Source organism: Balaenoptera borealis (assembly GCF_965194805.1).
Source record: "Balaenoptera borealis genome assembly, chromosome: 13".
NCBI lineage: Eukaryota > Metazoa > Chordata > Mammalia > Artiodactyla > Balaenopteridae > Balaenoptera > Balaenoptera borealis.
Genome location: NC_138870.1, coordinates 16,392,326 through 16,405,247, shown reverse-complemented (window position 1 = coordinate 16,405,247; position 12,922 = coordinate 16,392,326). Strand labels below are relative to the sequence as shown.

The following is a 12,922-nucleotide window of genomic DNA, read 5'->3' as shown; positions in this document are numbered from 1 at the left end:
TGTCAAGTGCTGCAAACATAAAGATGATTATGACACAGTCTCTGCCTTCAAGGAGTTAACAGTCCAGAGGGATTCTCTTGGGTGTTTCTGAAATTACTGGCCACTTCAGAGAATAATTCCCAAATAGCTAGGAGGCTACTTCTAAGTAACCAAGGAATTCTCCGCGTGGCTCTGAAACGTCTGTCGTCTGTCACCTGTACCTCGTGAGGACTAATTTCTGTTTCTCTCAGGCCTCTCTAGGACCCACTGAGTTCAGTGATCTACACTCGCTTTACTCATACTAATGATGACAGTATATCTCCCCCGTTCTCCAAACCACAGCAGCCTGAACTGTGAACGTTTCTAAATGGAAATGGCACAGTCAGTGGCAAGGTCTGGGATTCAGCTGTCTCCCAACAGGCCTCACAGGTCCCTGCATTATCTCGGCTTGATCCTGGATCTGGTCCCACAATCAGGCCTCTGAGCAGATCCTATCTGTCTCCTGGAGGAGAATCACATAAGCCAAACTCAAGAAACAGCTGATTTCCTAATTCATATTGGGACAGACAGATGTCACATAAAGAGAATATTTAAATTTCACAAAGAGCCACATTACCAGGTTTCTGAATAGCATGGACTGAAGTTGACTGTCATCATCAAAATTCATCAATCAACAAATATTTACTGAGGAACTACTATGAGAAAAGTTTAAGCTGAGGGACTAAAAACACAGCAATGAACGAGCTGCTTTTCATGACGCTTACCTACCATAAGGAGTGTAGGCAAACAGGTATTAAGCAAGCATTGACTTGATTTTAAAACGTGCTTTTTCAATATACTATTTCTGAATTAAGGATCAAGGGGTTTATTTAATATGGTTATGTCTCTCCCCTCTGAAAAGCTGTTACTATTATTAAATCAATGGCACTGATAATCGCTGGCAGCTTAAAAGAAATATGGGGTTACACAATTAAATATTTAATCATGATCCTGTTAAGTGTTAAAAAGAAATATAAGGAGAGAATCTGACGAGGGAGAGAACTTACACTGGAGGGGCTCCACTAGGCCCCCAAAGTCTCACCTTCACACAACAGTCAGACTGACCCTTTCAAAGGGCGAAGCCAGACCACGCATCTCCTCCTCTGCTCAGACCTGCGACAGCTCCACATCTCCCCGTGTTAACAGCGAATTACATCAACCAGCGAGGCCGCCACACAGCCCGGCTCTTCCTTCTCTGATTCCACTGTCTTTTTCTCCCACACCCATTCCTCTTCACTCCCCTCCTGATCCTCCACATCTTGCTCTAATATTTTTCTTACAGCATTTATAAATTCTTACATACCATAAAACTTATTATAGGGCTTCCCTGGTGGCGCAGTGGTTGAGAATCTGCCTGCCAATGCAGGGGACACGGGTTCGAGCCCTGGTCTGGGAAGATCCCACATGCCGCGGAGCAACTAGGCCCGTGAGCCACAACTAGTGAGCCTGCGCGTCTGGAGCCTGTGCTCCACAACAAGAGAGGCCGCGATAGTGAGAGGCCCGTGCACCGCGATGAAGAGTGGCCCCGCTCGCCGCAACTAGAGAAGGCCCTCGCACAGAAACGAAGACCCAACACAGCTATAAAACAATTAATTAATTTTTTTTTTTTAAAAAAACTTATTATTTTCTTTGCCTGATATTCTCTCCTCCACCATCCCAGTCCCCAGAAGGGTAGAGTTTTTTGATCTATTTTGTTTAATGATGTATCCTAATTGCTAAGGCACATAATTATGAGTTCAAAATGTATTGAAGAGAAGTGAAGGAAGAAAATGCATCAGTGAATGATTGAGTAATTGGAAGACCTTGCCACTGGGACTGAAATAATAGTCAAAATCAATTGGTTTAGCCTTGCTCTCTACTAGATAGTAGAGAGTAACTTCTGCTGCAGCTTTTCTCCTTTTCCTAAATTTCCACATCACACCAACCCCACCCCAAGTCTTTCTTTAGCTACAGCAATGCTTTCACTCAGGTTATGGTCCAACCTCAAGCCCAAAATGCTATCAATTCATCTTTCAGGTGACTTTGCACTGCTCTGTTCTCATCACTCTGTGGGGCTTCGCAGCTAACCTTTCAGAGGAAGGCTTACTCCTCATGTTTGTGAGAAAGGCCTCTTCCACACTGGGCCACGTCCTCACAATACATCTGCTCAAAGCATGATGTATACTTCACAGCGTTTTTCAGCCTACGACTATATATTTGTGATTATGATACTGCTGTCTCTCTCCTTAATTTAATAATAAGCTCCTTAAGAGCAAGGTCCATGTCTGTTTTGTTCATAAAACCTAAAGCACTTGGCACACAGTACTCAGTAAGTGTTTGTTGAATGAATAATTGGATGGATGAATATGACATTCCTGGCTTGGATCTACATACTATTTGGAGATACTTAGGTAGCTGAGATAGCATTTTGCAAGGGCAGGGGGGAGGGAGGTGGTTTGTATTTCTTATTCATGAGGGAGGAATAGAAGATAACGTTGGGAGTCCTTTGGAAAGGCCAGATTTTAGCCACCTAAAATGCTATGCCCTCTCAAGATAAGCAGCTCAAAAACCAAACCATCATTAACACCTCTGCCTAGAGCTCCCCCCAACCACCTATCCCCTTATTCTGGTCAAGGGTACCAATCATTCTTGTAGCCACTCAGACATAAAGGCTTCTGTGTAACTTTTGACCTCTCTTTCTCTGACAACCACCCAGCTCAGCAAGACTTCCAAGGCCTGTCAACTCCTTTTCAGTATCTTTGATCAATGGCCTCCTTCCTTTCCATTCCCACTGCTACCAAGTTGGTTCCAGCAACTAACTCCCAGGTTACAGCAACAGACCCAGGACGGGACTCCTCGATTCCAGGTTTGCCCCTTTCTAACCCAAGCTGCCTATATTAAAATCTCCCTTAAAACCTTCACTTTAAGCTATTAATGCTATACCAAAAAACACCTGCAGTGGGCTTGCCTAGAAATAAAAATCTCAGCCTTATATTCAAAGACAAGACACAACAACAAACAGTACTCCTAACAGTATTCCTCGTCTGACTTCCCATTATCCTAGCATTTTCTAATCACTTACCTGCAGGGTAGTTATCTCTACTCATCACACATATTATACATGTCCCCACCCCCACGAATTTATGTTATCAGTCATCTATCTCAACCCATCTGAATTCCATCCATGCCCTTAAGGCCTAGCTCAACTCCTGCCTCTTCCTTCAAGCCTTTCCACGTCAGCCCAGCCTAAGTAAGCTCCTTCCTCCTCCTCTGACTTCTTAAGACACCGTCTGACAGACAACCAGCATCATTTTTTATATTAACTCCAACTTACGCATACACATCTATACAAGTAAATTTTCACCATTAACCCCAACTTCTACATATCTGTTATAGAAAAATGACAAGGTCCCAGTAGAGTATTGGCCCCCAAGTGCTGAGAAACCCCTTGTCTTTGTAGAACAGACAGAGGTGCCTAGACAGGGATGTTTACGTCCTACCAGTCTCCAAGGCCTCCAACTCTTTGACTCTTCCAACCAATTCTTTCTCTACTCCCCATTTCTTGCCCCTTCCTAAACTACACCAGCTTTGAGAATAAGAAGAAAACAAAGAAAGAGGTCTATCCACATTAGGGGAAAATCATTTGAGAAAACCAGAAAGGGTTCTCCAAATGCAATCCCTTGAGTTGTGGGGACTCCTCTGGTTCTAGCCCAATTAACTCCTCGGGAGGGTGGAGGCCAGCATTATCAGTGCAGACACCATTTACTCAGAGGCTCACTAGACGCTGGCGTTAAGCTACAGGCAGGCACTACAGGAAGACACTGAGCAGGCCTGGTCCCAGCAACGGCCCTGGGGCTACGAAGGACAATGAGATCCCACCATAAAATTCACTAAAGTTGGAAATCCTGTCACCCCACCCTTGAAACTTAAACACATTTTATCACTGAAACACTGTTCTTTATGGTAAACTTTCCTAATCTGTCACAAAACACTCTGCTGTTCTTTTATGAAGACGCCATTTTAAAATTACATGTTCGTTCCATGTTTTGTTTTAACGTCTCTTTTTCCTACTAGATTGTAGGCTCCAGGAAGGCCGGGTCTCAGCTGTATCACCAAACACGTAGAACAGTGTTTAGCACTCTTGAGTGGATATAAAGGAAGGACCAAATTCCAAGATTCTACTAAAATAATACTAGTCAACAAGTTTTTAGGGGGTTAAACAAGCTTCTATTTGTAGGTTGGCCTACTAACCTAACCACTGTACTTATTTCTATGAAATGATATTTCTGTCCCCAAGCAACCTACTTATGGAGGGATACATACTATAGGATCTCTTTATACTGCCCTGTATTTTTAGGTCTAGAAGGGTTTCAGCCCAGAGACCTTAATTTGAATGCTAGTGAATCATAGTGAAACTATATGACCTACAACAGGCCCTTAACCTCATTAAGCTTCAGTTTCATCCTGAAAAAGGGGTGGTGGCGGGGAGAAAAAGAAAACTAAGGGCTACGGTGAGGATTCAATTCACTGAATGCTGTGTCGAAGTGCCTCACACTAACCAAGTCCATGGGGCCCACACCATCTCCCTTTTTTAATACACTGCATGCTTTTCTCTATACTACAAACTCCTTGAAAGTTGAAATCATAGTTCAATTGTTATGCTGTACCTATCAGCATAAAGTGCTTTACACACATAAGGATTACTTATTCTGGGACTTCCCTGGTGGCCCAGTGGTTAAGACTCCACGCTCCCAATGCAGGGGGCCTGGGTTCGATCCCTGGTCAGGGAACTAGATCCCACACGCATGACGCAACTAAGAGTTTGCATGCCACAACTAAGGAGCCCGCCTGCCGACCCAGCGCAACCAAATAAATAAACAAATTTTAAAAAGCTTTTTAAAAGGATTACTTATTCCAAAAACTCTGTTATGAATACGAAAAAGATGTACAATGTCCATGAATTGTTCTGAAACATTGTGTTGCTATATCTAATTATAATATTACAGTACTACTGTACCAAACAATTTTAAGTCTCAAATACATTGCAATATATTCTCACATTCTCGTGGCAACTATGTTCCCTGTCTTCACTCATAGTTTGAATTGTGATAATCTGTGAAGAAACAGATTTTCCTCTCACTTGCAACCTTAAATGGCTATTTCATACTAGAATTCCCATCATTGCAGATTAGTTTGAAATTCTAAGCACACATTAGATCCAACTATAGCAGATACTGAAATGAAACTTCATTAGTCAAAAATCAAACACTGCTCTATTTGCATATCTAAGAAAAAGTTCAATTTTCAGAACTTAAAATTTTAAATCAAGAAAAAAGCAATATGAAAATATAACCTCACAAAATTTACATACTACTTTATTACCCTGCAAAGACATTTTTGGATCCCCAAACCTGCCACATAAGACAATGACCTCTAAATAATTAGAACAAAGTTTCTCACTATTAGGAGGGCATTGTTTTAAGATTTACTTAGCCCTTTAAATTAACCATCTTAAAGCTTTGAAGCACAAAGTAATAGTCAATGACACATCCATTTTAAGCTACCATGACCTGTCATTACAGAGTCATTCAGTAATATTTCAAGGAGTAAGCAGAAAGTTTTATAACCTTCAAATATATAAGATTATCTTCTGTATTTTATGAGCTAAGTTATTTGAATATTTAAAGCTACACTTTATAAATTATAAAAGTCACTGGCAATTTTCAGCATTCTTCCTAAAGATAAAAAGCATGAATTAAGTGTTAAAAAGCAATATGGAAACAATAATCAAATTCAAACTCTGTGTATATGTATTTATACATACACACACAAGTAATAAAATAATTTAGAGGCTGGCTAGCTTAAGGCAAGCTTTTCTCATAAAAAATTAAAGCTAAATATTTATCTTTACAATACAGAATTAATTTTCAAATTTTAATATTTTCTGGCCAAACTAATTTAAAGTAAAATACCTTCTCTATATTATATATTCTGTTTCCTAACTGTAGACTTTCATGAAAGAACCAATTTCAAAAACTGTATAAAGTAAACTGATTATCCAGCTCAAATCTATACAACTCAACTCTGATCAGCTCCTCTGTTGACATTAGTTAGCACTGTTAACTGCGTGCACACAGCTCTCCCTGGAAGACAAGTACACAAAACACAAAATGCGGCAACAGAAAGACAGCAAGCACAACACAGCTCTGGCTCTGCTTAGACTTATCTATGGTTATCTGCACAAAGCTTAAAGAGGGAGATTAAACCGGGATAGGAAAGCTAAGTAACTTTCCACATTTCCCACATTATCTCTTCTTGGCACTGTGAGTTCATCATTTTGTAGAATACTGTAAATTCCCAGAATAGTATAAAATTCAAAGAAATTTGAAAGTGGGCTGGAATTGAGAAGTTGTCTTTTCCAGCCAGCCTAATTTAAAGACGGGAAGACTGAGCTCCAACGTGTTAGAGGGTCAAGGCCTGCCTTCCAACTCTTCCCCAGAAGAGTACTCTTCTCCTTCATGCCCACAGGGATGCAGTTGATACCAAAATACTATGCAAAGATAAATTCTTCTTCCGCCATTTTGAACAAACACCAACATTTGTTCAGGAGAGAAATAATTTGAGAGTTAAATGTACTTCACTTGGGAACTAAAGTAGAAACAACTCAAGTTCTTTCAGTCTCCGTTCTTGCTCTGGGAGCCTCCCAGGAACGCAGGATTAGGAATAACAAGACGGTCAATGTGTCTTTTATTGGCCTTTCATCTTCCCTCTTCCCCTGTGAACAAAATCCACCCTGCTCACTATATCACCTGTTTTTCTTATAATTTGAGCAGTAACCTCCTTCCTTCATCTAAAAAAGAACCAACAATGAGAAATATATCCACCAACAGTCATCACTTTCCTACTGCAGACTCCTATCCTTTCTCCTACTCTGAACATTCTAAATATAGTTCATGTTCCTGCTGTTTCTCATCTTGCTGTCTTTGCAGACCATAAGTTCCAAAGGCATGTTTCTGTTGTTTTATTATGTGGTGTGACAATGGAAAGAGTAATTCTTCTGACTACATCCACGATTAAAATGAGATTCAGACGTGGTAACATGTGAAAGCACTCTGTAAATTGTGAAGTTTAAGATAAAAGTAGTTCCCCTATTATATTAGAATGATCAGGCATCCCTAATTGCTCATAACAACACAAGTAAGTAAAAAATTTCTAGGAAGTTACAGCCCACATTAGAGATTTAACTAATCTTAAAAGAAATTAGTCTTCTGATATAACCCAGAAAGGAAAAGAAGTAGCACCTAACATTCAGCAAATCATGTATTTGTCAGTGGTTATCTTACTTGAAGTTTAATGAGTGTATATTTCTAAAACATGCTCAATTTTAGAACAATTTACCTTCATAATATAAATTCTTTATTGCTACTTTTGGACACAATGATTGGCTGTCTATCCATACCACATGATCAACACCCACTAGTTTAAAAATGTATCCTGAGTTAAAGTAAAATTATTACCACTTTCTTAATATTGTCCTCATTTGCCTGAGAAACTTACTTAGGCATGACACTCAAATAAGATTCTAATTTGTTTAAGTCAACATAAAAGAAACTCTTATCAAAACGGCTAGTAAAACAAAAGAAAACTCAGTCTTTCTAACAGCTTACTTCTAAATTAAAACATACATATTTGGCCCACACAGAGTAACATTTTGTACTGTCAAACATTCATCTAAGAAATGTACACATTCACTGACATTTAAATGATATTGAGAATTGTAGTGTTACTGCTATTCTGTAGATCAGCTAGGCTTAAGGTACAGTAGTTAAAATTATACTGGATAAAAATAAATGAACTCCATCAAAAAAACTGTCTTTCTTCAGAAATATCAATACTTTGTCCAAAAAAAAAAAAAGAAGCATCCCTTTTCATGGCAATACAAACTCACTTTAATTCAGGATAAAAATAACCGCTAGAAAAAATACTTGGTGACTCTGCACTTTACTCATGCCTTTATTTTTTAGGCCATCTAACAATGTAAAGCACAATAACAATGTAAAGCACAATCTCCAAATAAAAGATGTAAATTAAACATATCCAGAGAATGACCACATCATGAAACTATACTCCATTCCTGCATCTTCGTTCTGCTTTCTCTATTTCTACATCCAAAAAAGCAAGCATAGCTAATACTATACATATCCCTTAACATTTTATATAAATATCATTTTAAAAAATGTTAAAACCATATAGGTAATTATAATTTAGTGAAGTACGGCATCATCTTTAAAATGGCACTTAGCAAAATACCTTACTGGGCCCAATGAAACAGAGGTGCCTTTAGCTAGGTACCTGTTATTATTATTAAACCATTGACATCGCAACCAAATCTTGTATTTAAGCATTCTCTTTCAAGCCTCTGTTCCTTAAAATTAAACAAAAAATTTTAAAACAACAAAAACAAGCTCTTAAGTAAACAGTTTCTAATTTAAAATGAAGATAAAACCACCTTTATTTTCCCTTGAGGGATAAAAAATTTTCCTATATAATATTGCCCTCAAACATTGTATTTGTCTCCAAGTACTATCAAGTTAACTCTGAACAGAAAATTATTTCAATATGCTATAGAATTAATTTAACGTTAGGACTGGTCATTTGTCCCTTGTAAGTGCTACTGAAAGCCTTTTATTCAAACACAATTACCAGTAAAATATTTTGATATGTATTTTCAAAACTTAGATATATTTAAATAAACTGAGGCAAATTACAAACAATGCTCCAACGGATGTTTGTGAAATATTCCTTATTTATTTGCTTTTACTTTCAGTCTTCTTATTGTCCATCAAACTGTAATCTCGCTTTACATCACTTTTGCTACTTATTAATAGTTCTCGTCAAAATACACATGAACAGAATTCACTTAAAAAGAAAAAAAAAAGGTAACATGCTAAAGACAAAATACTGTAATGCGCTATCACTCAAAAATATATACAGAAGCACCAAAAATGTAACTGTGGCCGTAAATGATCTAACTGCCAAATCAATGAAGGTCCAGGCAAACAACATAAGAAAACTAAGAGTGTCATCTTTTACCTCAAAATTCCAACACTCATAAAGCATAAAGTCAATGTAATACAATAAACCTTAAGAAATCATGATCATACCTAGACATACAAAGGTTAATCACAACATTTGAATTACCAAGGAAAAAAATCATAATTAAAAAAACTCACTTTATATAGTATCTTGCACCTTCAAAAGTATATGCTTCTTCCCAGCCAGTAGGCAAATCTAAAAAAACATACATTTCACCATTAGTATTACTTTGATAGAATAGCACAGTAAGTTTCAAACCATTTTAATTATTCCTTTTCATGATAAGCTATTTTCGTTTATTAAGTAGGTTTCTAACCCCCCCAAAAAGCATTAGACTGGTAATAAAACTCAGATATAATATCATTTTTTGGAAAATGGCAATTCAAATGTAAAGCCACCAGAAAAGTATAAACAGTATTAGAGGTTATCTGACATAATTATACACTTTGATCAGAGTGGAGAGGAACTACGCCCTGGCAGCCAAAAAAGCAAAGGGATGCCTTCTAATCCTAGGTAAGTACCCTTGAACGGTAGGCCAAAAAGTCCCCCAAAACCAAAGAAGAAGACTATGCGTAAAAGGTAACACCCACTTCTTCCTAGGTATGTTGTGTCTATGTAAGACCACATCTTTCAAGCTACATAAGTGAATCCATCCAGGAAGTGTCACTGATGAGAAAGAACTTCCTAAGTTCTTAATTAGGGGGAAAGAAATCTGAAATCACATACTTATACGTACATGTGTGTTTCTACAGACTTGACTTTAACAGATGTGAAGTTTCAAGTAATAAACCTGGCAATAATGCAGGTGAACGATGGTACCATTCTGTGCTACATATTACTTACAAACGACCAGTGTCTTGGATTTAATCATAATACCGCTCTGAAATAAAAAACCAATAATGTGTGTACAAAGTCAAAGTAAACCAAACCAGAAAAAAATCAAGATCATCTCTCAAAAATAAAATTAACCTGAAATCATATAATAAAATTTTCTGAGGTGTGAATGTTATCAAATCCTTGGGGGTAAATAGGATAAAGATTTGTATTTCACATAGCCAAAATAATCATGGAATAATTCCACGAGACGATTAGGCTAAATAATCTAAATATCATATTATCTCTTGTGACACAAACCTGTTACTATCCATAAGGCAAAGAGGCCATCAAAGTTGACTTACGTATGCAAAACACTGAAATGTACATTCAAGTCAAAGACGACATCGGGGAGTTAAGAAATATGACGCCGTATTAGTCAGAAATGCCTTAAAAATGTAACCTCATCATGCTTGCTATACCAGCTTTCCCTTTCCTCCTCCACCTTTTTGCAAATTTAGAGATATTAGTCACTTCGCTGAACTCCAGAATGTAATAGAGAAGGCAGGCTTGTTCAATATCCTGGCAACTTTGAGAATCTCAGAGTTGCAGAAGTATCCCGGAGGGCAAGCTCTACAGACTTCTGAAGCCGGCCTCACCTTCCACCCAAACTGTTCTCAAGCCTTTCCAATCACCCGAAACAGAGGCAGGCCAGGAAGAGAACACATGTTACGTTTCAAAGACAAACAAGTTTCAAGAATGTACACAAAGAATGACAAAAGAAAGCCAGACCAGCACTGAAGCTCCAATCAGCTCTCCTCCAGCTCCACTCACATGCAGCATTCAAACAAGCTACCCAAGGCCCCAGGAAGATCTGCTTCGCCGGCGACCCTCTCCTATTAGGGCACCAGTGCCCACACGCAGGACACCCCCCAGCACGCCCACCGCCTCCTGGCCGTGTGTGCGACCTCGGTGCCGCCGCCGGGGACTTCGAATCTGGCTGGCCAGCAACTGCAGCTGCAGATGCCTGCCCCGGCCCCGGCTGCTCCTCCGGGGGCACGAGGGAAAGCGTCCAGATTTCCCAAGCCGCTCTGTCGCGGAGAGGCTCGAAGCACCCCCAAACTCCTCTCCTCCTTCTCCTCCAACAGCCACCTACCCACAAGTCCCACCTCGGAGGAGGAAGCCGCACAGGAGGAGGGAGGCACCTCCCGGGGAGGAGGGGGAGGATGTGGACACATTCTCCCGGCGGACGAGAGGCAGGGTCCCGGGCTGCAGGAGGGGAGTGGGAAAGGACTTCCTAAAGGTGGAAAGGGGGTGAGGTGGGGGGCCCGGGGGGCGCTCGGAGGACTCAGGAGTGGCCGCGGGAGGAAAAACTCAGGATCCCAGGTTTCCCGGGGGAGGGGAGTGGGCCACCCAGGGGCGTGGGGGAAGAGCAGGTTGGGATGGGGCAGAGGGCGCCGTGGGCTAGTGGCGATCAAAGGCGGAGGAGAGGGGCGTCCGGAGACTCGAGGGAAGTCCCCCGGCCCCTCTACCTGCGGCCGCCCCCGCCCGCCGGCCTCCGCCCCACCTCGCCGCCTCCCGTGGACGACGGCTCGGGGCAGGTTGCCGGCAGGAGGCGGGCGGCCAGGGCTCTGCAGCCTCCTCCCGGCGAAACCCAACTCCGCTCGGGCCCGGCCGGGCTCGGCGTTACCTGTGCTCTGCCGCCGGTGCCCAGTGACCACGGCCTCGCCGGTGACGGGGTGCAGCCAGGTGGTGCTCTTCGCCTCCTCGCTGCAGGGGTGAGAGAAGGGGCCGAGACGGGGCGTGAGTGGGGGCGCGGGAGGAGCCGAGGGGGCCGGAGAGGCACCGACCCGGCTCGCTCCCCTCTGTCGCCAGCCTCCCGCCCCCTCCGGGCCCCCGCGCCGTCCCCAGCTCTTTACTTGATGAAGAAGACTCGGCCGCCCCGGGTGATCCCGTAAGTCCAGGAGCGGGGCAGGGAGCAGATCCACTCCAGGTTCAGGTCCGCCGCCATGTCTGATCCCCAGCCGCCGCCGCCGCCTTCTCCTGCTGCCGCCGCGGCTGCTGAGGGAGGAGGGAGCGAGCGAGCGAACCAGCGGAGGGAGCGCGGAGCGAGCGCGGCCGGAGCGCGCCTCCTCGGCCCGGCGCGCCCCCGCGCGCGCCCTACCCCCTCGGGCGGCGCCCGCCCCGCCGCCCGGGCTGGGTAGGGCCCGCGCCGCCGCCCCTCCGCATCTTCCTCGGCCGCCGGCCGGTCGCCCAGCCGCGCGCTCGTGGGGGGATGGGTGAGCGGCGCCGCGCCCCGCGGCCAGACCCCTCCCACCCGCGCCTCCCCCCCCCCCGCGCCTCCCCCCCCCCGCCCTGCTCCCCCCCCGCCCCCGCCCCCGCCCCCGCCCCCGCCCCCGCCGCCGGAGCTAAGGTTCCGAGATCGATTTAAAAAAAAAAAAAAAAGCGTCCTGCCCCCCGGGCTTTGCCTGAAGGCTTCCCAGCCCCCAGGGAGATTCAAAGGGAGCGTAATCCGCGCTCCCCTGATTGCTCTCTCTTTAAAACAACAGAAACACAGCATCTGAGCTTTGTTTTAAAAGAGCTATTGGGTATCCAAGAGATTTTTCAAACAAACAAAAATATATATAAATATATATAGGTGGCTTTAAAATGGAAAGCTGTTTTTGTTGAAGCACACGGAAGGTTTTTCCTGTTTGTGTTTTGTGTGCGAGATATCATAGGTTTAGATGGGTTGCGGTAGACTCATGAAATAGGGGTGGATTCAGACTTGACAAGTTTGCCTCTTCCTAGACCCCTTGAATCATATAATGTTTTATAAAATACAAACTTCTCTTTTTCTCTTACTTTTTTTAAAGATTCACTTATTTATCAATCTGAATTTCTACTTTCTTCTATCTCCTATAAATTACAATAATAGCTAACTTTCTTGAGTCCTTGTAACCCTGTACGTTTTTAAGTCCCTAGAATAGCCCTATAGATACTATTATACAGATGGGAAAAAATGAAGTTTAAAGAA

The 12,922-nt window shown here is 42.4% G+C and overlaps 1 protein-coding gene across 28 annotated transcripts in view; it reads right to left on the bottom strand.

The window, feature by feature from the left end:
- Nucleotides 1-12,277, bottom strand: part of PLEKHA5 (pleckstrin homology domain containing A5) — a 236,855-nt gene extending 224,578 nt beyond the window's left edge. For all 28 annotated transcript variants that reach the window (XM_082351900.1, XM_082351901.1, XM_082351877.1 and 25 more), the window contains exons 1-3: nucleotides 11,826-12,277; nucleotides 11,597-11,676; nucleotides 9,231-9,288 (exon numbers count right to left, since the gene is read on the bottom strand). In XM_082351900.1, coding sequence (XP_082208026.1) covers nucleotides 9,231-9,288; nucleotides 11,597-11,676; nucleotides 11,826-11,917 — 230 coding nt within the window. In that variant the 5' untranslated portion in view covers nucleotides 11,918-12,277. The remainder of the gene's footprint in view (nucleotides 1-9,230; nucleotides 9,289-11,596; nucleotides 11,677-11,825) is intronic.
- Nucleotides 12,278-12,922: the final 645 nt, after the last annotated feature.